A 27,867-nucleotide genomic window follows, 5' to 3' on the forward strand; every position below is an offset into this window, starting at 1 on the left:
GGAAAGTTTCACCTCAAACAGTTCAGCCATTTCAAAGAGTGAGAATAGGGGAAAACCACTTGTTTTGCTCATGTTACAAAACCTCTTGCAACCATTTTTCAAGAAGTTCTAGTGCCTCCATGCTTTGGAGCAGGGGTTTGAAACTGGGCTGGAGTCAGGCCTCTGCCTTTTGCCAGCTCTGTGAAAATGTGCCCAAAGTTGGCCAAGTTATAAGTCTCGGCAAAAATTAAATTTGCACATGCTCAGTAGAGACTTGTTAGAGCTCAGGTGATAAATTCTGCCACAGATGTCGCCTGCACGGAGCATGCTCCATCCCCCTCACAGCTCCTACCTGTGACCACATTGTGCATGGGCCATCTGCACAGAGCAATTTAGCATGCTCCAGCCCAGGACTGCAGGGATCAAGCAGGACTTTCCCTTGCAATTGCTCTGTCTGGCTGCCAGGGGTTGCTGCCACACCAGGAGAGCGGGGGGGGGGGGGATGGGGGGCTCTCTGCTCTCAGTGCTCCCCCAGCTGGATCCCAGGCAGCCTGGAAGAGAAGGAGGGAGGTGAAGACTGATTGGGATGAGGGATGAGGATGGGGAGGAGATGTGAAAAGGGATTGCAGGAGCCAGAGGTGGGGAGGAGCGGAGGGAAGGGGTGGGGTGGGGGATGATATGGGTGCAGAGGAGGGGGAAAGGAGCTGGGCAAGGGAGTAGATAGGAGAAGGGGGGGGGCAAGGGCAGAAGCCAGAGAGGAGTGACTAGTGGCAGAGGGGGATGGGACAGGCCAGAGGCACAGGGGCAGGTTGGTCTAACCCGCTAGAGCTCACTCCAGCGCCCTAACCCGAAACTGAACCCAGGAGTCCTGAGTCTCCACATTCCTCTGCTGCCAGCAGGCGGCCGTGAAACCCACCGGCCCAGGGCGTCGCAAACTGGGCCCTCAAAATGAGTGGACGCTTTTGCCAAATCTTGGCCTGGTGCGTCTCTGGGCCTCAGTTTCCCGTCTGTAAAATGGGGATCCTGGGCCCTCTCACAGGGCTGCCGTGGCGCTAAGTGCACAAGTGGTTGTGACACGCTCGGCTCCCCCCGATAGAAAAGGACGACGCTGCACGCAGCGCGGGGTTTGGGCGGCGGGCGGGAGATGAGGCCCGGGGCTGCGCATTGACCGAGGAGGAAAAGCGATGGGGAATAACCGCAGGAGCCTGTCATTAACGCCGGGGCAGAGGCACAAGGGGGCCGAAGCCAGGTGGCCCCCAAGGGGGGTGAAGGGGGGGGGCGGCCGTTCACGGCCTGGGCTAACTTTTGAGCGCTGGGCTTTGCAAACCCTCTGCTCGCATCCTTCCCTGGAGGAAGCCAGGCCTCCAGCTGGGGCTCCAGCCCTGAAAATCACAACCCCCCCCCCGCCCCCCAAATCTTCCTCTGGCCCTTTAAGACAGTGTCGGTGACGCGCCTTCCTTCGTTGAGGCCACGCCCCACGGGGACCAGGCGAAGGAGGGGGGAGGAGGAGAGTGACGGGGGGGGGAGGCTATTTTTAACCCAGGGTTCCGTCACGTGACGGTGAGTGACGTCACCAAATGTTGTTGTTGGTGGCGGGGCGAGAGGGAGTGAGCAGAGCCAGCTGCAAAGATGGAGGAGAGGCGGAGCAGGAGCTGGTGGCGGTGAAGGAGCCGGAGCGGGGGGCAGCCGGATCCCTGGCAGAGGTGGGGCAGAGCCAGCGAAGGGAGGGGGCCCCAAGCCCGGCTGGGCCCAGCTGCAGCCACCCCCCCCCCGTGCAGCTGCAGGTAAGGGAGGGGCCCGTCCACCCCGGGGACACAGTGCACAAGCCCCTCCCGGGCTCCTGCACCCTGCCAGCGCCCAGGGGAAGGGGAGCCGGCTCGGCGGCGCTCCTGACCCCGGGGAGGGGTGCAGGGTGCAGCCCTGCTCCCCCCCCCCTCCAAAGAACAGGCTTTGCACCGGCTGCAGGGAAGGAGGGGGAAGCCATACCTGTTACAGGTAACCTACCTGTGCGTGCCCAGAGGAGCAGGGGCCGGGGGTGTCCAGCAGCTGTTGGTGGCTCAGGGCTTTGTTAGGGAATGTTGCAGGGAGAGGAAGCGCTGGGCAGGGGAGGTGGGTGAATTGGGCTGGGTGGGTGTGGAGGGAGGTGGTGGAGGCAAGCACCGCTTGGCAGGTGCCTTTGCAACGTGTGTGCACCCTTGGGTTGGGGTTGCTAATGCACCCTGCTGCCAGAGATGCCCCGTCCTTCCCTTGGATGGGTAAAAGTCTTGGGGAGGGTGGGGGGGCATCCAGGCACCTAGGTGTGCAGGGGCTGCCAGGACAGGCGCTGGAACAAAAGGCAGGGACTGGATGGTTATGAAACGGCAGCGTGGAATGCCCAGGCTGCCTGCATGTATGGGGGGGGGGGGCGATCTGGCACAGGGAGGTTGGCAGCGGGAACGTTGCCTCCTTTCGTCAGGACTGGCTGAGCTCCAGCTTGTGTTGTGTGTGTGTGTGTGTGTGTATGTGTGTGTGTGTGTGTGTCTCTGTCTGGTAGGTAGGTAGGTCGCGATTCGGAGGATGTGCCTGGGGGTGTGAGACAGGGTTTGTGTGCGCCAATCGCACCTCACTCCTTGGAAGCAAATTGGGGGCGCATGGTTCTAGATGAGCAGCGGTGGTTGGGGGTTAGGGTGGTGGGGTGGTTTTCCCCTGGGGGCCTTTAAAGGGTGGGTCGTTCTGGAGCTCCCCAAGAGGGTGCATGCTCCCCCGGCTGCATTCCCTTACTGGTGCCCGGCCTTTGCAGCTTCTGGAGGCTACTTGTGGGGTGCAGCCCTTCCTCCACCCCCTGGATCCCTTTCTCTGGACATCTGCCCTCGTAAGGGCTTAAACTTTGTGCCGTAGAGACCAAGGGGATGCAAAGCCAGTTTAGATGCATGAATGCCCCCATCCCCCAAATCCCCATTATTTCGAATCAAAATCTCGTCTCTTGATCTCGCCGGATGGCTTCGGCGCTTCGTTTCCCCATCGCTGGCTGGGATGGAAGAAGGAAAACGGGTGCATTATTGCCCATGAGACAAAGGTTTGCTGATGCCTCGTATTGCACGCTAGCCGTGTGCTATAAATACTAAGTGGGGGTGTGTGCACGTGGGGGGAATGAAAAGGCTCCAGAGCAGCAGCTGCTCTTAAATAATTTATCCTTCCTACTTGCATCCTTTTGAGGAGGACCGTCTGGAATATTGCAGTGCTTGCAGCCTCATTGCCGGGCGATGGCTTTTGTTTGTGTGGTCCCTGGGCCGTTCTGCTGGTGGATGAGGTGCAGGAGCAAACGCTGGTCTTTGGGGCTCAGTTTTCCCTTTTGCTTTTGGAGCTAGACGGTTTGCCTGCTGAGGCTGGGGGGAGGGATGATGGGGGGGGGTATGGGATTCACTCCTCTCCCTGCTTTCCTTCTCCATCTGTCCCTTGTTATCCTTGCAGGTGACCAGCAAAATGGGGCCATGGTAGGAAAGATGTTCCTCCGGGAAAATTGCTTGCTAATGGCTTGTCTGTGTGTTCTGTTCGGATCACTAGGCCCAGCGTGCCCCGGTGCTGCAAATGGTGAGCCAGATTCTGCTCTTGGCCACGCTGGTGTAAATCCGGAGTAACGCTATTGACTTCGGTGGGGTTACTGTGGATGGATGCGGGTGTAGCTGAGAGCAGAACGTAGGCTGCTGGTATGCACGGTGCAATACGCAGTCTGGTGGTGACCGTGAAGAACCTCGGCAGGATCAGAGAGGTTAGAGCTGAGAGATTGGTCAGGTGCCATCCAGCCCATGGGGGGAATGGATGACGGGACTCTCTGCTCTTCCCTCGGACAGGTCTTTCCATGCCCTCACGTAGCTCGCTGCCGGGAAATGTTTCCTAGTATTCATCCTCTGTTTTTTTTCCTCTCCGTTCCTGTCCTCCTTGCGTAATAAGTAATGCCTCCTCCCTGCATGCTTACACCCTTTCGGATGTCTGTGGAGCGTTACTATTTCTGTCTGCCCATTGTTTAACTCTTTAAACCTTTCCTCCCAAGTCAGAGCCCTTCGCTAGTTTGTTTCTCTTCTCTGAACTCCCTCCTCGCTCTCGGGGCTCACGCTGTGCCCGGGACGGGGTGTGATCTTCCAGATGCAGTCACTCCTACCATAGAGGAGGCAGGATGATGGTTACAGAGGCCTCAACTGGGATCAGGGTCCCATTGTGCTGAGAGCTGGACCAATTTACCATGAGACAGTCCCTGCTCAAAGGAGCATATGGTTTGAATGGGGACAAGGGGTGTGGAACACTAAGAGGAACATGAACAGCATTGAGAAGGGAGTTTGGTCTAGTGGTTTGAGCAGGGGGGGACTGGCAAGTAGGACTCCTGGCTTTTAGCCCTAGCTCTGGGAGAAGAGAGGAATCGGATGAATTAGGACAAGGGTGAACAGGACCTTGCTTTATATTTCTCTAATTAAGACAGAAATTAATTCAGGGAAGTCCTATGGCCTGTGTGATACAGGAGGTCAGAGCAAATGATCACAGTAATCCCTTCTGGCTTAATAGATGAAACATTTGCTAGTCCCAAGAGTTCAAAAATCATGAGATGGGCATAATAAATCTCATGACTTTTTTTTTTTTTTTTTAAATGTGGGGTTCTTCTTCGACTTCCGGTGCAGCTGCCTTTTGAGGCTTCATGTTTTCAAGCTTTTCTTTGCAACCATGAGGAGCAGAGAATTATTGAGGTAGGTGAAGGCTGTGAGATGCTCCTCCCGTAATCACATGACTGCTTGTAAGAAAAAAGCCTGGGGTCCCAAGTCACAAGCATTGGCAGTGCTGTGTGCCCTTAACTACGAGCCTGGTCCAGAGCCCGTTGATGTTAATGGAAAGGGTCCTGTTGATTTCAGTGGGCGTTAGATTCAGTTAGGGTGACCAGATGTCCCGATTTATAGGGCTTTATCTTATATAGGCTCCAATTGTCCCCCACTCCCTTTCCCAATTTTTCACACTTGCTCTCTGGTCACCTTAGATTCAGTCCTACGGACTGGACTTTTCAAAGCTCTCAGTCCCCAGCAGCCCCCATTGTCTCAGTGGGAACATCTGGTTGCTGAGCATTCTGGAGGATCCAGCCCTACGGTGTCTGCTTCGGAGGAAAATCTCTGGCTGAGGCCGCTGATTTACGTAGTTATCCTTGGGGTTTCCAGTTCCATTTCTTTAACGTTTACAGGCCATCTGTTCTTGGTACCCCATTGTTAATCACTTGATGGGGCTCCCTAAAGACCTCACTTTATCCCTCTCCAGTGGGACAAGTGTGTCCCAGAGGGGCCTCACATCCTGCTGTGGGGCATGAGAGCCTCTCAGGAGATTCAGCAGGAAGAAATTATTATTAATTTATGAATCTTCTTGCTGTAGCACTTTGGAGCCATAGTCATGGACCAGGACCCATCATGCTTGGCGCTGTACAAAACACTGCATGAAGAGACAGCCCCAGTCCCAAAGCTCTTACTAACCTTGGCCCAAATTCAGATCTTCCCTGGGTTGTCTCGAAATTTGTCAGAAATCTGCAGACTCAGAACTTAAACGTTGTGGCTAATTTTGGAATCATGATTTTGGCAGCCAAATCCCTTCGGTGGCTTTGAAAACCAGAGCCTTATTTGTTGTCCTTTTAGTATTGCCACAATTGAAAAGTTAGGCTCTGGGCTGCAGGCAGGGCCATTGTGCGGCTCGGTATTCAAAGCTTTGGCCCAGCAGATTTCTGATCCGATCAGAGGGGATTTGATTTCAGGAAGGGCCTTTCCTGATTAATTATGTAGCTAGCACTGCTCACTCAGAAAGGATCCACAGGGATTTTCCGTGCTGCTGTATGTACAGAGACTCTAAATGCAGCTGATTCTGGAATTGCGGAGGAAATAGCAGCTAGTGGATGGAGCGTAAACTTTGGCTGAGCAGAACCTAGGCTCATGAAAGATGCCATGGGCTATTGCTGTGCAGAGAGGACTTATTAAAAAGATCCACCCATGGAACTCAGTGGGTTTTACTCTCCTCTCTCTTAGGCTGCCTTTCTGACTTACGGGGGGCTAAATGAGAGAAGATTAGGGCCCACTTGATCTATGATTTGTAGCGTCTAGAAGTCCCTGCTGAGATCGGGGCTGCGTTGTGTACACACTCATCATAAGAGACAGGAGCTAACTGTCTAACACGCAAGGCAAAGGAAGAATTATCTCTATTTTACTGTTGGGACAGTGAGGCACTAAGGGACTTGCCTGAAGTCGCATAGGGAGTGTGTGGCACAGCAGATCTTCCAAGTTGCAATGCAGAGCTTTAATCATAAGACACACCCTCTCCAGGAAGGATGCTCGTTGGAGACAGGCCTATTCGGATTTGAATCTGTGATTCCGGGGAGCATTTAATGAAATCCTAGTGTTGTGGTTGTGGATGGGCGTTTTGCCACTGACTTCAGCAGGGCCGGGATTTCACCCTGGGCTAATGGCTATGAAGCCATCTCGAAAATGCAGCTATGCTCCATGGTTGTGTTTGTGACTCCAACCAAATGTGCACCGTTGACTAGAGAAAGGATGGGGCTGGTGGGATTTGTTTTAATCTGTCTGCCCTGGAAACTCATCTGTGCATCCAACTGGACTTTTTCCTTCTCCCCCATCGTCCTGTCATCTGGAACCGGCCTGCAGAATCTTTCCCTCGGTGACACCTGTGTGGCCCTGCTGTCTTCAAGTGCAACCGGAACTGGAACTTGGTTAATAGATTCCACTGCTGACGTGGGCGTCTGAGCTGAATTCAGCCCATTGTCTCATAGCTCTGCGGGGCTAGTGTGAATGAGAAGCGTTGGCTGCTACAATCAATAGGTCTGACTGTGATATGAGCAGCTCTGTAGGGTAGGAGGGGGCTGGTTTCTTTACACCATCGTTTCTGTGAGCAGAACTGCATTTTAAGGGACTGCTAGAGCCTGTGTGGGCTGGATTTCAGGATTGTGGCTGATACTGACCAGTGTAGTAATGAGGTAGTTCGAATACAGGCTTGGACATGAAGGCCTTTTCTTGTGGGATGAGGTGGGGAAGATACTTGGCCAACCCCCTGGAGTTATTCCTCTTGAGCCAGATCTCCAGCTGGTGTAAATTGCTCCAGTGTGTTCTTTACCTTCCATAGGAGCGTGATCTAATGGGTAGGATTGGGGGATCAGTGAGCCTGGAATCTGTTACCACCTCTGCCACTGAGCTGTCAGGTGACCTTGGGCAAATCACTTCCCGGCTCTGTGCCTCTGTTTCTCCTCCCACCTGGTGTATTTAGACTGTAAGGCCTGGTCTACACTTTTCCAGCATAGTTGTGTTGGTTAGAGATGGGACTCTTACATAGCTGTGCGGAAAAAAGCCCGACTGCGGTCAATTCTATCCATATAAAAGCCCTGATAGCTCAGTGAAGCTGGCCAAGGGAAACTGGCTAGTGTTGCAGTCAGTTTCCCTTAGCAGCCTTCCAGTTTAAAGAGCTGGCTGCAGGGGGAAACTGGCTGGAGTTTGTCAGTTTCCTTCTGCAAGCTGTTTATATAGCCCATGGGCGAGTCCTTTTGTGGTCCCTCCGGGTGCCTGGCCCATGGGGGATCTGAGTCTGTTACAGCCCCAGATCTAGGAGGATTGGTCCCTTAGCTGCAGCTGTAGCAGCTTGTGCTTTTAGCTCTGGAGATCTCCCGTTAAATCCTCACATGCTGGCCAAGATGGTATCCCTCCCCCCATCGCATAAGGAGCTGGTAGTGGAAGGGTCTGTGCTATTCATTGCCTTTTAGCAGGCTCCCTATGCATTGCAAAGAAGCTGGCTAGAAGGCCCAGTGGGTTTTCCCCCTGCAGGCCTCCTAGGTGAAGGCCCTCCTGGCTCTTGTGGTTTCTGATAACCCTGCGTCAATCAGGGAGTGCTCCAGCTAGGGTTGTACGAGCAAAACTGGGAGGAGAATGTGGCTCGGTTACTTGCAGCAGCAGGGGTCAGGTGTGACCCACCCGGGTGGGTCCAGAGTGGGGTTTGAACCCAGCAACTTCAGGGCTAAGATCACGAGCCTCTGCTGCGCTGGCTGGAGGAGGAGCACCGTTCACTTGCCGTTGCAGGAGACTTTTATCCTCTTTTGTGGACTGGTGTCGCGGAACGACTGACCCTTGGGGAGGGTGTAGTTCATCTGTGACGGGTCAGCTGCTTGCCAGTTAGGGCAAGAAGGCACCTGGGCCATACAAAGAGGCAGCCCTGGGGTGTGGAAGTGTCAGAACGGGGTAGGTGGAAGCTGTCCGAGAACAGGGGAGGGAGAGCAGGAACAGGGGAGAATTTCCTGCGGAAGGAGCAGCAGGAGACCTGGGGCACCAGAAACTGGGAGCTGCTGGTGAGGTGCTGGAAGGACTGGGCTGGGACGTGCTGCAGGAAGACTCATGCAGAGGCCAGTAGGAAGGAGGGCACGAACCAGCTTTGGTCTGCGTGAGCAGGGCCCAGAAGCCAGGCGTTGGCTGGGGAGGGAGGTTCCCCTGAGCAGGGGTAGGACTCTCAGGTGAGGAATCCTGGAAGCCATAGGCAGGAGACCTGCGGTGACCTCGGGGAGAGAAACGGGCTTGGAGCTCCCAGGGGGATGGGCTGGGGAGCGGGGCCCTACCAACGGGACTGCGGGGTTAATGACTCTGGGGTGGGTGACCTGGCGTTGAAGAGCTGCTGTGTTCTAACCTTGTCTTACCCCGGGGTTTGGGGAGAAACTGGGGCCTGTGGCTCCGAGGGGTTTGAATTCGCTGCTAACACATTCCTCTGCGTGGGTGGCCGAAGTTGGAAACCGAGGCAGGTTGTGTCTGCACCTACGTTGGAGGGTTTCCCCTGTTAACGACTAGCCACTAGAGGGGCAAAGACCCACATTCTCCTGGCACAGCTGTTCTCCGCCGGACCCATTCTGGGCACCCCTAGAAATCCCTTTGTCTATGTAGGTTTTTGTACCGTGCTCATCTCTGGAGTAGCCATTTGTAGGCAGCCCCCCCCCCCTCGCCATTTAGCAATGTGGGAAAGGCTGGATGGCCATGATCTTCTGCCTGGTTTGTGACCCCCTGGCCATAGGGGCAGGATCTTTTTCCTGAGAGCTCCATTCAAGCTGCCCCAAGCACGCCCTCCCTCGCTGGGTTCTGCTCTCCGCCCCTCCCGTGCGGTCGAGTCCTATGGGTTGCCGGCTGTATTTGCTTTAGCACTCAACCATGCTGCAAAAACCACTGAGTCAGGCAGCCCCGCTTGTCCCATGCCACAGCTAGAGCGTGGTCTGGGCTGGCGGCGAACACGGGGCTGAGCTGCCTCCCTGAGCCGGGCCACAGTGTGAAAGCGTGCAGGCAGACCCAAGGTGTGGGCAGGCTGAGACGTGTTGGAACGGCCGGTGGGGATGGGGTGGATGGGTGGCGGGGGAGCATGTCGGGCGGGGTGGTGCAGGTGGGACCAGAGATCCGGGAAATGGGGCAGCAGCAACAGGAGCAGGGCGGGGAGGAGACCCAGACTGGAAGGTGAGGGGCCGGACAAGGCAGAGGATCCTTGCCTGAGCATGTTCCTTTGAAACGCCGCGGCAGTCTGTTCGGTAGCTGTCCCGGGAGGAAGAAGGCATGGTGCCAACGCCCATCGGAGCTGTGAGCGCTCCGTGCCAGCCCTGCCCTCCCGACCCTCTGAGCTGGGGAGCCTGCCACACCCCTACCTGGCATTCCACCCGGCCTGAGTACGCCTCCTTATTGTCCTGACTGCTCTTACACTAGTACAGAGTTTGGCTTTCACGTGCTTGCCATGGGCTGTTTCCCTGTCTGCGGCTGTGGAGGGAACCTCTCGGTCCAGCTGAGCATGGCCAGGCCCTAGTGGTTACAGAACAAGAGTGGGAGGCAGAGATGCCCAGCTCCTAATCCTGGCTGTGTCGCTCGTTCCCCCCTGGGACCTTGCGCCAGTCACTTGGGACCTGTTTTGGTTTGAAAGGGCAGGTCCGGCCTGCCCCGCTTTCCGTCCATGTGTGACCACCGCCGTGGTGCACCAAGATCTGGGGCTTGTGTCCGTGCGCAGGGCCGGCTGTGCATCTGATTGGCCCCGTGGGTTTGGAGCTGCCTGACTTATTTCTAGTTAAATCAGGACCGTCGTTTAACCTCCTTCTGCACCTCGGCTTCCCTGTACGTAAGGTGAGGATAGTGACCCTGTCTCTTTCTCTCTCGGGAGCAGGTGGGGCTTAACAAGCCCATGTCTGCACAGGGGGTTGAAGAGAGGCAGGCTGCGTGTTGTTGCTATTGGACAGAGACCATGGTAATTGTTTGTGGTGCTGTAGCACCCGGCGGCTGCCTCCAGGATCGAGGCCTTCCTGTGCTGGGCACTGTTCGTACCATAGCGGGAGGCAGTTTCTGCCACGAATGGCTTGCGAGACAAAGGGTAGGAGGGGGGAGACTGAGGCACGGAGGTGCCCTGACTTGTCCAAGGTCACCCAGCAGGTCAGACCAGGGGTAGGGTCACAGGCAAGTTCCCTACCCACTAGACCCCACATGCCCACAGTCTGGCATGATTCATGTATGTTCCTGGCTGCTCCGTGCCTGTAGGCTCATGGGTATTGGGCAGCCTGGGAGCCATTAGATCCAGCCCTGTGTCGCTGAAGTGTGGCCGTGACTGGCTGTGTGTACTGATTAGTCACTTTCAGCTCACTTGCTCTCTCACCCCTTGGTGATAGTGCAGAGCTGGTGGCTTTATCTGTGTGTTCACACCATACCCGCCCCTCTCTCCCCAGGGTCACTAGGGTAGATAACAGCTATAGGACTGGAAGGGGGAACCTGGGCCAACCTGCCTGTTGCTGAGTCATTCCAGGACCAAGCATGTGTTGACACGGAGCAAGGGAGAGCACACGGGACAGACAATCGCTCCCTGCCCCAGGTGTGATCTCCCCTGTCCTCCACCTCAGGCTGACGCGGGTCAGCGAGCGCTCAGGACCTGAGTCCTGGGACCCTGTGTGAGTCCTGGCATGACTTGGGGCCAAGCCCTGTCATGCCGCAGTCCGGGCGGAGGTCGAGCCGCAGACCCGAGTCAGCAGGCCTGCGTGGTGCAGTGTGGCCGTGTTAGCACCTGGCTCTGGTCGCTGTAAAGCCCGGTTTGCAATGCAGTGCAGATGCTCAAGTGCAGGCTTGGGAGCGCCGAGTCCAGGAGCCCGGGTCCCACAGACCAGGGTTTCCAATGTCATGTAGGCAAAACCTTAGAGGGAAGGCCTGTTTTCCCCTCTCTATGTGCTCTCCCCCCTGCCCGGGAGGGGGGGGGGGGCTGGTTAGCCAGGAGCCATGTAAATGGTCAGTTCCTGGCACTAGGAGCGATCTGAGCATCTCCCAAGGGCCTGGCTATGGTCTCTGCAGCATGCGCCGAGCAAGCCGGGGTGGTAGCAGATGAAGATGCTTTGCCCTTCTCTAGCTTTATGCAGCTTCCCTCTGTGAACGGCACCTGGCTGCTCCCTCTGAGGCTGGTTAACGTCAGCCCTGTTCCACATGCGGGGCAAACGAAGCCCAGAGAAGTGAAGCCACTTAACCAAAATCACAAAATGCGTCCACGGCAGGAGCTGAAAGAGATCCCAGGAGCCCTGACTCCCAGCCCCGGGCTCTAGTCCCTGAGCCTTCTGCCTTCCTAAATGCTTGTGCTCACGGGCCGGCGGCCACGGCAGTTATTAGCTGGGGCGGGGGAGATCTGTTTTTTTAATCTGGATTCACTCTTGAGAGTGAGCAGTCGCTGACTGCCCAACTCCAGAGTGTGTGTGTGTGCACGGAGGTGACAGGGAACAGCCTCGCTGATTTCCCCCCCCCCCCCCAAGATGAGAGCCTTTACCTCTCTACGGCACCCTTCACTCCACAGAGCATGCTGCAGTCTGGGCAGAGGGCAGCAGCCAATTCAGAGCATGCTACTCCGGCAGTGGGCAGGAAGAGAATTTGACCAAGGTTACTGGGGCAAACCCTGGCTCTCACAAATTGTGCCAGGGGGTGTTTGAACCCCAGATGGAGCAGACAAGGACACTCCATTCCTCTGCACTCTTTGGGCTGCAGCCGGCTAAGGCAGATGCTGCAAACGGTAGGACAGATTCTCAGGGGTGTAAATTGGCATCGCACCAGTGACTTCAATAGAGCCACAGCGATTTACGCTAGCTGAGGATCTGGCTCTTTTTGCTTACACCTCAGTGCCAAGGCCGTCTGCTAGCAGTGTCTGGCACATGGCTGGCTGCATAGAGTTTAAAGCATTTCTATCTGAGCTACGTTTTCTGGGGCTCCATAGCTTCCATACTTGGAAGATGCTTTAATCCGGAGAACTTTCCACAGGTCTCCCAACGCATCCCTAAGTGAGAACCCTCCCCTGTGGCTTGCGGTCAATCGGACACCTTCTCTGCATCAGGCTTGGGAAGTCTTTAAATAGGCTTTGGTTGTCAGACAGGTTTCTGGCACTGATGTTCTCAATCCTACAAACCAGCCCTACTATTCCAGCTCCTTCCGCTCTTTGCAATCAATCTGTCCAGGCGAGAGATGCGTGCCGGGAGCGATGCCCATGGGGCAGGGCAGTGGAGGGCATTTGCACCAAATCAAAGTGGTGCTCAGCGCTGGGGCATGTGGCTACCCAAACTGCAGGACAAACTCTGGTGTCTCCTGTGCAGAGTTAGGGATTGTGGCAGCTGCCCCCATCTACACCAGCTGAGGATCTGGTCTGATCGAGTTAATAACAGATAACCATTTGCCCTCCTCTAGCACTCTTCATCTGAAGATCTCAAAGCACTTCACAGACATAATTTGATTAAGCCTGACAACCCCGCTGCGAAGTAGGTCAGGGATTATATACAGCAGGGTGTTCTCTAGAGGGGAGAGTGTGTAGCAACTGTAGGCGTTGGGACTTCCAGCTCTGCCACTGATCTGTTGTGTGACCTTGGGCAAGTCACTTTCCTTTCTGTATAATAGGGAGAAATAAGAGTCTGCTTCAGAGGGGGGATGTAAAGGTTATTTTGTGCATGAATGCTAGTGAAGTGCTTTGAGGACATCTGATAGAAAGTGCAAGGTAAGTGTTTCTTATGGCTCACCCAACACTGACATGCAGCCACCTCTGGGGTGTTGTTTAACAGCACACAGCAACAGTGTAGATCGGAGAGCAGAGAAGCTTTCTCTGTCCAATGGAAAGTGCAAGGAAAGAATTCAAGGTAAGCCAAAGGGGATCACCAAGCTCTTGTGAAGAGTGCCTGAGGATCGCTGATGAGCACAGGGAGTCAGGACCACATCTGTCTAAACAGACTGCACCCCCAGATGACCAGGATAATCTTGAGGGGGATCAGTACTGGCTGATTCACTCCTGCACTGCCCACCTGCACTATGGAGGTCTCCCATCCAAGTTCTGACCAGGCCAAGCCCCCTTAGCTTGTGAGATCTGGCACATCCCAGCGTGAGGTGGATTGGCTGCTGGAATGGGATACTCCCTGTTCTTACTGGCGGGCAGGGCAGTGGTGGTGGCGAGGCTGCGTTTGTTCAGATGGTCTTTCAGCACAAAACTCTAACAAAAAGAGTGGTCAGTTGCGTGGCCCCATCTGACTGGCTGATTTGTAGGGTGGTGTGGTGAGCCTGGGATGCAGGCGAGGACTGCATCGGGGCAGGGGAGTCTTCACTCCTCCGAAGGATCCATACGATTTCCCACCGCCATCTCCCTAGTAAAGTCACCTAGCAAAGAGGGGAGAGGTTGAGACTCCCTGGCCCATGGAAATCAGCATGAGAGCCCTGCCTGGGTGAGAGGCAGGTATAATGCAGGCCAATCCTGTGAAAATGCCCTAGCCCCGGTCCTTGCCCACAGCATCTCGATCCCGACCTGCAGCCCCTCCCTGCTGGTCCAACCCTGGATGCCTACCCACAGCTGGGCTGATGCACCTCACTCCCAACCTGGATCCCTTCCCTGCTATTCTGATCCCGAGATCCCCGGTATAGCCTTCACAATGCCCCACTATCCTGACCCACAGCACCTGCTGCTGTTCCAATGCCAGCTTCCTCCCATCTCTCCCTCTGCAGCTCAGCCCTGGCCCTCTCCAGGGCAGCCCCCGGTGCTGATTTTGGGGGTGGGTTTGTGCGGTGATCTCTCTCATGTCAGCAGTGGCTCAAACCCGGTACTCTGAAGGGTTACAAGGGTTCCCTCAGCCTCTCTGACTTGCAAGGAGAGGCTGAGGGAACTGGGGTTATTTTTAGTCTGCGGAAGAGAAGAGTGAGGGGAGATTTGATAGCAGCCTTCAACTACCTGAAGGGGGGTTCCAAAAAGGATGGAGCTTGGCTGTTCTCAGTGGTGGCAGATGACAGAAAAAAGAGTAATGGTCTCAAGTTGCAGTGGGGGAGGTCTAGGTTGGATATTAGGAAACACTATTTCACTCGGAGGGTGGTGAAGCACTGGAATGGGTTACCTAGGGAGGTGGTGGAATCTCCATCCTTAGAAGTTTTTAAGGTCAGTCTTGACAAAGCCCTGGCTGAGATGATTTAGTTGGGGTTGGTCCGGTTTTGAGCAGGGGGTTGGACTAGATGACCTCCTGAGGTCTCTTACCACCCTCATCTTCTATGAGTCTATGATTCTAAGGGTGAAGGCAAGCCCCAGTCTCTCTTTCCCTCCCCCGATTGGCCCTCCGAGCAAGAGCCGCTTTCTGGGTTTCCTGTCCCATTGTTTGAGGGGCTCGGAGGTGGAAGTGTGGCATTTTGGGGAAGGGGGGTAGGATCCCTGCAATTTCCTAGCGCATGGCTGGCGGGGCTGAACTTGTTGGATCTCCAGTGGGGCCCAGCACTGCTGCTTCCCGGCCCCTGTGAGCAGCTTGCTGGAGATCTTGGCATCTCTGATTGGAGGGCGAGATCCATGCAGGCTCTCCCTGCTCTGCTGCAGTGACCCAGCCTGTCCCCCTTTCCTCCTGGGGCTGATCCTCTGCCTTGCCAGCAAACCGTGCCTCGAATGCTGGACCATGCCGCCTGTGGGCCATGCCGCCTGTGGCCTGTGCAGGGTTCAACAGCCTGCTAGCTCCCTTCCAAACACCGACGCACCTGGGTGCAGGCTGCCCGGCTTAGTGAGGAGACGCTAACAGGGCCACCTGTTGAACCGGCTCTCTGGGGATGTTGGTGTCAGAGCTGATTACAGATGTGGGGCTGTGTGCAGGGATCCCGGATGGGGATAGCAGGGGGCTGTAGGTCTGGATTGAGATGCACTGGCCGAGGAGGGGCGGGGGCGCAATCCCAAGACTGGAATAGCGGGGGGGCTACAGGGCTGGATTGAGGGTGTGGGGGGGATCCCAGGGCTGCTCGGGCAGGGAGCGCAGCAGGACCAGAAAGGTTGATCTGCAGAGCTGTGTGTTGGGGACCCCATGAATGGAATAGCACAAGGGGACAGTCAGCAGAGCTGTGTGTGTGGAGGGGGTGGGATAGCCTGGGGCATGGCGTGGGGCAGGGACTGGGATCACCTGGGGTGTGATGTGCCAGGATTGAGGTGCTCAGAACTGAGATAACGGGGCTGCTACATGGGAGGCTGGATACCAAGGCCAGGAAGGAGATGCCCCGACAAGCCCCTAAAGTCCTGCCAGGAGATCCTGGGGAAAATGTCCGTCCTGCAGGCCCCTGGCTGGCTTGGGGGAGGTGGCTGGATCTCCTCCCCAGTCTCCCTGTTGTGGGGCTGGTGTGGTTGTCCAGTGGGGCGAGTCGCCCTGCCCCGCAGTGTGGCTTTTGGCAGAGCTTGCTAGGGCAGGTGGAGAGGAGTCAGCGCCGTGACCTGCCAGCGCTCTGGACCGATACCCGAGTCCCTGAGCCAGTGCTCAGCGGATGGAGAGGGCTGCTCCTCCTGGCTTCCTGTTCCCACCCCAGCTCTTTCACCCTGTCAGCCCACGAACGCTGCCTTGATCCGGCTGGGTGCAAAGCTCTGTTGGCTTCAGCATGGGAGTCCTGCAGGCCCAGGCCCTGGGTGATGTGCAGTTTGGTTCCTTCTCTTATTGCCCCTCCTCCTGGTTCCTACATACTCCTGGGGGGACTCCCCCCTCCCCCCCTTGCCATGTGCAGTGGGTTCTCTCTGACCCAGCTCTTCTTTGCTGCAGATGCCCATTGCTGATTGCGATTTCTAGGTCATCCTTCCTCGCTCCTCTCTGCCTGCCGCCTTGTCTCCGTCTCCTGGCCTGGGGGCTCTCCCGGCCTTTGTGGGGCCAGCCCTCAGGGCAGCACCCCCTTTGCACATGTCCTCTCCAGGCAGGGACACTCCCTCTGCCCCAACGTGGCCCCCTCCCCCGACAAAGGTCGGGGGGCTGGACCCCTTTGGCAAGGGCAGATCCGCAGCTGGGAATGTGTGGGCTCTGGGGCACCGTACTGAAGGCTCTGCCTTCGGGATGTGCCCTGTGGGGTCCTGTTCCTTCATCCCTCCCATCCCCCTCCTTTGCAGAAGGAGGCTGCAGCCGGCTTGGGGAGGGAATCACCACTCCATGCTGTCCTTTTTTCCAGCCACTAAACCCGGGGCATGGGTTTCCTGCAGCAAGGCACCAATCTGGTGCTGCAGAGCCACGGGTGGGCTACGGGCGAGACTAAGCCAAACCTCCAGGGAACACACGGATGGATATTTCCCTTCACCAATCAGCCCCCTCCAGCAAATCGCTCCTGGAGGCGAGACATGCAGCATTGCAAAGTCATTGCCTGGGTGCCCGCTACAGGTTTGGCCCATCTGTCTGTACAGGGCTGCAAGCTAACCCCTAACCCAGCCCCCCGATCTCATGCTGGGGAACCCATTTCCCCAGCCTTAGCAAGGAGGGGAATCCCCTGGGCATCAGGGGCCCATTTAATCCCAGCTGGGGAAACCAGGGCTCCTGGGGGTGCCATCCAGAATCTACAGTCTTCACTCTTACGCCAGTAGTACCTGGCGGCGCCCTGGCGCCGGGGGCTGCATGAACCGCATCTGAGAGAAAGACACTCGGCCCATCCAACGGGGCAAGGGAGCCAGAGGCGTTGAACGGGGAAGCCGAGCGTAGGCTGCAGGTGGCAGAGCCGGGACTAGAACCCAGGTCTCTTGAGCCCTGGTCTGGCGCTCTACCCACTAGACAATGCTGCCTGCTTCCTCGGCTCTCCTCTGAAACAGCTGGCTTGCACTGGCAGGGCCCTCTCTGGTGCAGCAGAGAGAAAGGGCTAGATCCTGCTGCTGTTGAAATCAAGGGAGGCTTGGATGCGGAGCAGGGCTTAGTCCTGGAGCTGTGTGGATGGATTTGTCCTAAAGAAATGTTTGGAGTTAACAAATGACTTTCCATCATTGCTCTGGGTGCCTGATAATAATCATTTTTAAATCTCGAGCCCTTTGCATCTGTCAATCTCAAAGCACTTTACAAAGGAGGTCAGTATCACTACCCCTCAGATGAGGAAAATGAGGCACAAAGGGGCACCAACTTGCCCAAGGTCACCCAACTGGTCAGTGGAAGGATGGTTTAGGTGCTAGGGCTCAGGAGGCCTGGTTCGCTTTGCGGGTCATTCATCTCTTTGTGCTCCCGTTCCCCATCTGTAAAACGGGATAATTGTGCTTCCTGTCTTGTCTATTTGGATTGTAAATCCTCTGGGCTGGGGGTTGTCTCTTGCCATGTCTGTCCAGCACCTGGCACAGTGGGGCCCTGATCTTGGTGGGTCATGGAGATACCCCTGGACTAGAATATCTGTAACATTAGTGTCACTGCTTCCCCTTACTGGATGGGATCGGAACTGCTCATCTGTGTGTCAGAAGTCCTATACTGCTGATAGCTGTTGGCGCTGCTTCCTCTAGCTCAGACGGCCTGTGCAATTGGAAGAGGAGGATCCCAGCTCCTGCGGTCAAGTGCCGAGTGACCCCCACGTAGTCTGTGGTGGCTAGGGCTTGGTGACATACCTGACTTGCTTTGTGCAAGGCACTGCTTGGCTCTCTCCAGCTAGGCAGAGAGAGGAAGCTGTGATCAAGGGCCACACATGCTGTACAGGGCCCCGTTCTCTCACTCGCAGCACTGCTGGCTCTTGCTCTCCACCAGCGCCAGGGGAGAATCGAGCCCACCGGGCGAGTGGGCTTGTAGATAGATTGGTCTCCCTCCCATGTACCCCGGGCTCCCCCAGTGGCAGATTCTGGGGTCCAACTCAGTCTAGCCAGTTCTGGGGAGAAGCCCAACCTGCAGAAGGAGGTGGCCCATCACCCTGTCCTTTCTTCTGCAGGAAGGAGGGAGGGGAAAGCTGGGGAGTCTTGCCTTGTAGCCCTGGAATTGGGAGGGGTGCAAAGCCTCTGACTGTTGTTGCTCTCCAGCAGGGCTCTGCCGACGGGCTGGCCACGAGGGATGCCTGAGACCCTGGGCTGGCGATAGAACTGCAGCCAGCCACGCCTCCGGGGAACGCTGTCAGACGCCCGCCAACCCGCTTGCTTCCCAAAGACCCTTCGCCGACCGGTCTCTGGCCAGGACGCCGCCTGCCTACCGGACAACATGAACTCCCAGAACGAGTCAGGTGAGCGGGGAGCTCTGTCAGCTCCCTGCCCTAGGCGGGGACAGGGTTGCATTTCGTACTTGCAGCTCGTGGCTCTAAGTTTGGGGGGAGGCAGGAGGTGGCCTTGAGGGGCCTGCTTTGGGTATGCGGTTTCCAGCTACTTGAAACCAACTGTTCATTCGTTAGCAGGAATGGCTCTGCTGTAGACTCACTTCCAGGTGGCTTTCTCTTAAACTCCCTGAGTCTTACTCTGGGTGGTTGCTAAAGAGTGTGGGGGAGGGAATGTGTGTGTGAAGTGGCTGTTGCCCTCCACCCCAGAGGTGGCTGCATTTCAGCGGGTGCTCTAGAGACGTGGTGCCGGGATCCATAGCCCCCTCCTTGTGTGTGAATTAGCCCGTCGGGGCCAGCAAAGTTCTTTGGCCTAGGCCCAGATGAAAGGTGACTTGAGCGAGTCCCTGTTTGCTCTTTCGTCGTTGGTTGCAGTGTAGTAGCTGGGTTGGTCCTGGGCTATTAGGGGGACGAGGTGGGTGAGGTAAGACGAGCTCTGTGTAGCTCGAAAGCTGGTCGCTCTCGCTGACGGATGCTGGGCCAATAAAAGATGTCGGCTCACCTGCCTTGGTCCTCTCGCATTGGTTATGTTAGCAGCTTGGCAGAAGGAGGTGGGAAACCAGACTCTCGGTCTTCTCCCCCTGCTGTCGGGCAGCCCACAGAACGGTTCTGACCTATACAGAGGGGGGGGGAGCTGGTCCCCCACCAGATGCCCACTTCCATGGGAACAGGGCCCAGCACTGCAGCGGGGGAACCAGCGGGATGAGCTTAGATTTGGGGAAACTGGCCTAATGGAGAGGCCGATTTGCCAGCAGCGGAAGTCAAGTTGGAGAGCGGATATGATGAGGGTTTCCTGTTAGGGTGGTAAAGGATTAAGGAACAGAAAGGAGACCATTCCCTGTCACTTAGAGATGTGTGTTTTGAGATGCTGCTCTCAGTAAATTTCATCCCGGAGCTCTGAACTGGTTAGTTTCCAGTTCCCAAAAGAGCAGGCCTTTGTCCCCCACTGTAGCCCAGCCAGGCCGGGGGGAACCAGGAGCTCGGTTCATCTCATGTCCATCACACGCAGTGTAAAGGGAAGTTGCATCTCTGCTTTGGGCACTTCCCAGCCCAGGATCTCCCTTCTGCTGTTGGGAAGTTTATAGGTCAACCTGAGGCTTGGTATAGTGCTATCTGGGGGCTGACCCATGGTGCCGGGCAGGCTGGTGTTGGTTCAGGCCTGGAGTATTGTCCCTGTTTTACCACTGAGGAAACAGAGATGCCACAGGGCGTGGGTAGTGACTTGCCAGCCGGTGTTCGAGCAGGGAAGAGAACCCAGGAGTCCTGTGCTTTCACCATGAGGTCTCCTGTCCTCGTTGGCTGGCAAAGTCCTGTGTTGTGCTGACTTTCCGCGGAAGAGCAGGGAGGCCAGTGTGGTGTCAGAGGCTCAGGTTGGTGAAATCCTGCTCTGGGCATACAGGTTCCTGGTGTTGGGGCGTCTCTGTCCCGGCGAGGTACCAAGGGACAGGTCAGTAGTCCCTGCCGGGGATTGGGGGAGTGGGACAGACCCATTCGGTCCTCTGGTCCCTGCTCCTGCTGGCGCTCAATTGTTCCCCAGAATTTATGTGCTCAGAGGTGCTGAGCGCCTACAGGGCCCCAAGCCAATGAGAGCTGCAGGTGCTCTGCTTGTGGCAGGATTTGGGCCCGTATATATTTAATAAACCTCTTCACATTTGGTCCTGGGCAGTTGCGTTGTCAGTGCAGACTGAGAATGGCACAGCACATGTCTCCTATGCCTGGGGGGTACCCGGGTGAAGGTTACACCCCGTGTTGATCTGCCAGGATCAGACTTCCACTTAGCTCCGTGGTTGAGAGATGTGGGCAGATGTGTTCGGGGCTCTGTTGGGATTTTGAGGTTCTTTGAGCTCTTTGCCTGGTGTACCTTGTATTGTAGCCATTTGGGTGCTTGCTGCAGTGTGTGTATGTCCCCTGCCCTCTACTGGGTGGAACTGTGAATGCTTGACTGTGTGTCAGAAGAACTATACAGCAGAGAGCTTGTGAAGATTCCCCTTTGGCTCAAGTGGCAAGGGCCCGGTGTTTCTCCAATGAGGAGCCGAGTTCTAGACCCCTCTGCTACTGTCAAGTTACAGGTCGACCTGCGGCTTGGTGTCGTGCTAACTAGGGGTCTGGCCCATGGCTGGGGCGCCGGGACATTGTTGCAACCCAGATAATGTGTGTGGGGGGGTACCGCAGGACCTTGGAACGCTGTTCCCAGGCCCGGATTGCAGTGGCAATGCCAGCGCCAGGCCGTTTAGCTGGCTAAAGAGGCTCGTTGGAAGTAATTTAATGTCTCTTTTAATTAAAAAAAAAAAAAAAAAAAAAAAAGGGCAAGCAAAAGCAAGCTGTAAACAAAGGTTGCGAAGAGCGAGGTGGCAGCGAGCGGTCTCCTTGGCAACAGCACATTTGTGGGCACCGGAGCCCCGGCTGGGAGCAGGCCTCTCCGCGGTTCTGGAAGACGTGCCTGGGAAGCCGCTGCTGTGTTTTGTTGCCGTTGAATTTGTGATCCCTGCAGGCCTAATTGATGCGTCTGGAAATGCTCAGGCCAGGGTGGGATGATCCTTTTTTGTGCCCCCCCCCATTCCCCCGGGCTATTGCATTGTGCGGTAACCAAGCTTGGGGGGGGGCCGATGGAGGGCTCGGGACGTGTTGTGGCTTGCTTGGGGCTGAGGAGCCTTTGCTTGCCCCTTGCTGGCATTTCCCATTTGTAAGTAGGGCCCCGCCCGACTCAGCTGAGGGCCCTGGCGTGCTGGGTGCTGTACCACGCAGCGTGGGAGACTGGAGCAGGGCTGACCGAGCTGCCCCCCGGGCTCCATCGCAGAGGAAATGTTCCGTAGAAGCCTGTGTGGTTTCCCCGCCGCATGGGAAACTGACCTGGGATGGTCCTGGGGGACTCAGGATGGCTGGAGAAAATTCCTGTCTCTGCTACAGACCTTGGGGATGAGTGCCATACCCATTTTACAGATGGGAAACCGAGGCTCCGTCCTGCCTGGGCATCTCAGACTAGGATCAAGGCTTTATGCTGCCAGGCACTAATAATACCACTCGCTCCCTCCCCTACCGCGTTGTCTGGCTTCTCTCTAGATTATAAACTCCTTGGGTCCAGGACTGTCTGTTACTATATGTTCATCCAGCGCCAGGCACAATGGTGCCCTGATCTCATTCAGGGCTCCTCGTGCTGCGCTAATAATTTGATCCTTTCGTTTTCCCGTTTGCCTGGCCCTCCTGAGGGAGGGCTCGCTTAGTGAAATACAGAAGTGCTGAACTGCACTTAGTAGCTTGTGAAAACCCAATTCCCCCTGCTGCCGCTGCCGAAGTAAGTTTATTTCATAGGAGAAATCAGGCCTGCTGGAACTTTTTTTTTTTTTTCCTTCCTGTCAGACGAAGGCAGTGGGTATCAGTACCTGGACGAGCACTGGCTGTTTAACTGTTATGTATGGCACCTTCAAACTCTGCAGCCAGGTGCTTAGAGGGAGGCGTTGGCGCGTGGCCCTGGGCATTACATTCGGCAGACGGCAGTGGAATTGCTAACCAAGTTGGCATTTAAGTGGTCCTAATTAGGCTTTAAAGCTAACAGTCTGTGACTGGGGGAAAGTTCACATGTCCCTGGGGGATGACGCTTTGGCCCTGGAAAGAGGCAAAAGGGACAATCGCTCACCACTCGTTTACTGTGTAAACCAGTGGTTCTCAACCTTCCCAGACTGCTGGACCTCTTGCAGGACCCCCGAGTTTCACCTCCCTTAAAAATGACTGGCTTGCGAAATTGGACCTAAAAATACAAAAGTGTCACAGCCCCAGACTGTTACTGAACAACTGCTGACTTTCTCACTTTTACCCTATAATTATACAATAAATCCATTGGACTATAGTTATTGTCCTTACGTTTCAGTGTATAGTCTATAGAGACCTATAAACAAGTCATCATCTAGATGAAATTTTAGTTTGTACTGGCTTCGTTAATGCTTCTTATGTAGCCTGTTGTAAAACTGAGCAGATCTCTAGGTGAGCTGATTTTTCCCCCTTGGAAGACCTCTGTGTACTCCCAGGTGTATGCGTATCCCTGGTTGAGAACCACTGGTGCACAGCTGGAAGGGTTGCTGGGGTCGGGCGGCGGGATGGTATGCCTATAAAGTTCTCCCCCAACTTCGAGCTCCACCGTGATAGCTGGTGAAAATGAGCAGTGGATGGGCTTGTAATTGGAGCTCTGACCTAGAACTCAAGAGATCTGGGTTCAATCTCAGCTCTGCCACAGACTTCTTGGGTGACCGTGAGTAAGTCGCTGGCCCTGTCTGTGCCTCAGTTCCCCAAGCATAAAATGAGAGAAATCCTTCCTTTGTCTACTTTGATTGGCAGCTCCTTGGGGTAGAGCCTCTCTGTACAGCACTCTCTTGAACAATAGGGCTTCCATAGGACACACACAAATATCTGTGAAACTGGCATTGGATTTGCCATCATTAGGGTTCAGAGTCAACACATCAGCAGTTGCAGCTGGAACCCCAGATGTAGCCAGCCAGGCAAGGTGACACTTGATGTGTCTGGTATTTTTTAGAGTCAGGAGGTGGGAGGGGTCGGGTGGGGGTCAGCTTCTGGAATTCACAGGGTCCATGGATTCTTATTGTCCTGGGTGGTGAGAAATCCAGATGGTACCAAGTGTCCCCAGCCCCTTCCTCCCTTTCAAAAACAGAGCAGGTTATATAAACACTGCTGCTTGGCTCCTTTTCGGTTGTTGGGCTGCCTGCATTAAGGCAGTGTCATGCAATTGCCACTGCATCTTCTACATCCTCCCGTAGGCTGAGCTCTCCTTGCTTTCCCTTCCCCTTCCTGGCTCTGGACTCCCTTCCCTGAGCATCATCGAAGAGCCCTGGGGCTAGACTTAAGAAATTAATTAAGCCAGAAAGGGAAATGCGGCTTGTTCCCGCCTTGTGTTGTCACCCTAATCGGAAGGGGCACGCACCCCAGCTCTCCGACCTCCTCGATTTCTCGGAGCCTGGTGGGCTGGTATCTCCTGATGCTGATCTCTGGATGTAGCTGTTCCCTAAACCATCTAGGGTCCCCCACTGCACTTAGGACCTGATTCTCCAGGGCCCTGCACCTCAGATTCGTGATAGCACCGGTAGAGAATGGATGCAAACCCCTGCCGTTGGGATTGGATCGCGTTTCACACCCGCTTTGCGCTGGTGTAAACGACTCCGTGCAGGTTCAGAGCCATGGAGAATCAGGTCCTGGATATTTTCAGAGAGTTGCTTTGCACCTGGAAAGTTGGAGTCTGGATCTTCCTGTCGTTTTTTCACTAATTTAAAAAAAAAAAATCAACAAACAATGCAGGAAAGCCGTGGTCTAGTGCTTTGAGCACGGGGTTCTAAGAGTATCTGGATCTTTTCTGCACTTTTCCTCCATAGATCTCAAAGTGCATTACAAAGCAGCTCAGTATCACTGTCCCCGTTTTACAGATGGGGAAACTGAGGCACAGAGCAGGGAAGTGATTTACCCAAATCGCCCAGTAGCACTGCTGAGATTAGATACCAGGTCTCCAGAGCCCCGGTCCAGTGCTCTGTCCTGAGTTCTAATCCTGTCTCTGCCACCACTCGCTGTATGACCTTGAGTGCAAGTCATGTGTCAGTTTCCCCATCTGTAAAGTGAGGAGAACGGTTGGCCACCATTTTTAGGTACTTTGAGATCAATGAATGAGAAGTGCCCAGTGTTTCACCACTTGATTTTGAAGCCAAGATTTAATAAAAAAAAAGAAAAAGTGTACAAAGAAAGGTTCTTAATTCCACAGTGAAGCCTCATGTTCAAAAGTGTGAAGCATCTGGCTGCTCCCATTGGGGAGCTCACGTACATGGGGGCCTAAATATAGGCTCATGTGTTGGCACCCGGTTCTGAATGTTTGGTCTGAGTGTCTGATCCAATAGATGTATGCAACTATTGATAGAAAAGAAGGTGGCTTTTTGGCCTACTGGGCAAATCCTTGTTTGCCTTTATTAAAAAATAAAATAAAATAATGAACAAGGAAATGAGACCCCGAGCACCCTGTCCATGTGGCCGAGGTTTTACAAACCCAACATTGGGAGCCACGTTCTGGTTCCCACAGCAACCCCAATCCTCCTGCAATGCCCAGAGATCAAGGCAGCGAAGTTCCTCGTTATAATTGGCAATAGAAAACCCTTAAAACACACCCTCTGAGTTAAGTTACGACTGCTGTGAGCCACATGACTTTGCTTCCTGGCTCTGTGAACTTGTAAAATCTCAGCCTGAACGTGCCCCACTAAATCCAAGACAAATTCATGGTTATAAAATGCCAGTTTTTCATTAGCGCATTGTCCATCCCGGGATCTGAAGGTGCTTTACCGACATTAATTAAAGGCTTGTATCAACCCTTGTATCAATCAAGGAGGTATGTTAATCAGGATTATTCTCTGTTTGCAAATGGGGAAACTGAGGCAGAGCAGCACAATCACTTAGCTGAGTCACACCATGATGATTTCAGAGCAGAACACAGAACTTCTGACCCCCCCTCAGTCTCTGGCTCTAATCACTCGGCCACACTTCCTCACTGTTCCCGTGGCTCGTCTGGTGAGAGAGTAAGTCATGCGGGAACTTCATTTTTTTTGGCATTTAATCTTTGGCTATTTAATGCTGAAATCTGCTTAAATAAGAAGCTCATGTGATCAGAGATTAGGCTTGCGTGTTCCTTCTGGAGCGGTTCCTGTTAATAGGAGATTGGTTCTATCACAGTTATTATGGAAGCACCTAGAAATCCTAGCCAAGACTGAGGCCCCATTGTGCGTCTGAGCTGTGTGCGTTATCTTATCCCCGCCTCCAAGACCGGATCCAAAGACAATTGGAAGTCGGTGGAAAGACTCCCATTGACTTTGGTGAAATTTAGATCAGGCCCTTGTGGAAGATTGTGGCTGGTTTGCTGCTGGCCTGTCAGGATAGGGATTGTAGGGGAGGGATTCAGCTGGTTGAAGAAATCAGGGGGTTGCAATGCTGGCCTGTCCAGGGTTCATTGGGGGTCTGATGGAAAATGAATTGATGACAGTGCAAAGGGCCCTGTTGATTTCAGTGGGCTTTGGATAGACCCTCGTTTAATGGGAAGATGCTGCCCATGGAACGGTGCTGCCTGGCATTTCTCTGCTGAGCAGGGAATTCCTGCCTTACCGGTCCTCCCCTGGGAAGTCCAGGGGCAGTTGGGTAGAGGGGTGAAAGCTGGGGGTTCAAACTGGTCCCTAAGTATGCTGGGTAAGGGTGGAAGGAAATCCTGTTCTCTACGTCACATCCTTCTGCTGCAGAGGGAAGCGTGGTCTGAATGTGGTGCCAGAAGAAGAGGACTATTTGGTTCCAACCCCAGCCCTGCCACAGGCATAGTGTGATGTTGGGGGCAAGTCGCTTCCATGCACTCTGCCTCAGTTTATCCCTCTGGACTAAGCGTAGTCCTTACCGCACAATGCGGGAAACCATTGGTGTTTGTAGGGTGCTTGGGATATAGGAAGTGCACATATATAAGTGCTGGGTATTATGCTAGGAAGGGAATGGAGATGTCTTGGGGGGGGTAGGGAACGTAACTTATTTTTGTGATGTACTTTTTCATAGTGCTTGAATTAAAGCCCTTGTGCAGTCGGTAGCTATTATATTGTCCCCATTTTACAGATGGGTCAGTAAAGGCACAGCTAGATGTCTGACCCTACAGCTCCTGAGTCCCAGTGCAGGGCTTTAGCCCCAAGATTCACCTTCCAGCACGCTTTGGGTGATAGAGCATCTCTCCGTGGGTTTCCAGTTTCAATCAGGCCTGGCTAAGCTGTGACAGCCCGTCAGCGGAGAGGTGTTGGCATCTTGCTCTCAGCGGAAAGGCCAATAGACTTACAAGCTTCCCTGGCTCCTCTGACGTCAGAGCACCTCCTTGCTGGCTTTCTCAGGTCTGAGCAGAGGCAGGGATGTTTGCACTGCCTGTGTTTATAGCTGCCTCGTGGATTTCAGGTTCCACTCTGGGCATTATGTTTAGTATTAAGAATCTCCTTGGACTGGAGTATCTCTCGTTCCCCAGCAGGCGGAGACACTGCACTGCTCTGAGCTCCTAGGCTGAGTGACCCAGGTTGGCTCGAAGAGGCGGATTTGAGTTTTGGGAAAAGATGCGTTTGTTCCAAAGCCAGGCGAGCCACTGGGAAAGAGGAGAAGAAGAAAAGCACGTTGGAGAGTACATTTAAATTCTAGAAAACCATTGCAAATAAACACGGGAACAGCTCGCGATGGGCAAGAACCACAGCGCTGGGCCTGATCCTTGACCTTAACATCAGAGCCCAAATTGCAACTGCTTGAGCCCGTCTCCAGAAACCGTCCTGGGGGGTGACTTGAAACAGGCCCAGTTAGCATGGCATTGCAGCACCTTACCACCTTTAATCCTCCCAGCACCCCTGCCAGGCAGGGCAGGGCTCGTTTCCCCCCATTCCAGATGGGGCCCTCTGGCCCAGAGAGATTAAGGTGTGTCTACACAGCAAGCAGCGGCAAGTCTCCGAGACCGGCTCAACAGACTTGGAGGCATACGCCGTTTGACTTGCACTGGGAGCAGGGAACTGAACCTGCATCTCCAGGGTCCCAAGCAAGCACCTTAACTACTGGAGCAAGGGCGTCTGCACTGCAAGCAGAGGTGTGACCTAGATCAAAGCCAGCGGAAGTGTCTACGCTGCTTTCTGTCACACACTGAGCGCAGGATCGACCTACCCGTCCAGCATGAATCCTGGTTGCAGTGTGAGGGGGTGAAGGGACCGGCCAACATCTCTCAACAGTGGCGGCTCCGTTAGGAACCCGGCATGAGATGTTTCCGCAGCTCTTGCTGGTGTCAGTCGGACCATGGGTGCTCAGCCCCACTCAGAATCAGGCCCTTGGTGCCTCAGACTTTTTCTTCGCTAGCAACAGGATGCTCCAGGATGGATAAAAATTGAGGTTTTTTTTTTTTTAATTTTAAGTCAGATTTTTTTTTTGTTTGTTTAAATTATATTTTTTCTTGTTTTAAAATGAAATCTGACTTTAGTACAAAGGATAGTAAGGCCTAAACTCCTTTTTTACACACACACACACACACACACACACACACACACACACACACACACACACACACACAGAGTTTTGTTTGGGTGTGTGTGTGTAACTAAATTCCAGTTATCATCCTGATGCACTGTGACACCAATCGTGAGCACAAAGTTAATGACCTAGGAAATAAGCAATATCTCACCATTATCAAGCATACAAAACATGTACAATTAATACGAATCTGAAAATGTGACACAATATAATGACTTGCATAAATGTGTCTGTAGTTACGGGGGACCCACCTAGCCTGTGGAAAGATGGACCAAAGCTAGTGCAAAGGCTCTGGTTGTAAATCGGC

The 27,867-nt window shown here is 54.5% G+C and overlaps 1 protein-coding gene across 4 annotated transcripts in view; it reads left to right on the forward strand.

Annotated features, from left to right (window-relative positions):
- Positions 1-1,520: 1,520 nt before the first annotated feature.
- Positions 1,521-27,867, forward strand: part of HDAC5 (histone deacetylase 5) — a 104,630-nt gene continuing 78,283 nt past the window's right edge. Inside the window, exons 1-2 of one of the 4 annotated variants that reach the window (XM_038385176.2) lie at positions 1,521-1,763; positions 18,226-18,419. In XM_038385176.2, the coding sequence (XP_038241104.1) occupies positions 18,398-18,419 (22 nt within the window). In that variant the 5' untranslated portion in view covers positions 1,521-1,763; positions 18,226-18,397. Of the gene's footprint in view, positions 1,764-18,222; positions 18,420-27,867 lie in introns of all 4 variants that reach the window. The other 3 variants (XM_038385171.2, XM_043503490.1, XM_043503491.1) reach the window with 3 other exon arrangements.

Source organism: Dermochelys coriacea, chromosome 27 (assembly GCF_009764565.3).
Source record: "Dermochelys coriacea isolate rDerCor1 chromosome 27, rDerCor1.pri.v4, whole genome shotgun sequence".
Taxonomy (NCBI): domain Eukaryota; kingdom Metazoa; phylum Chordata; order Testudines; family Dermochelyidae; genus Dermochelys; species Dermochelys coriacea.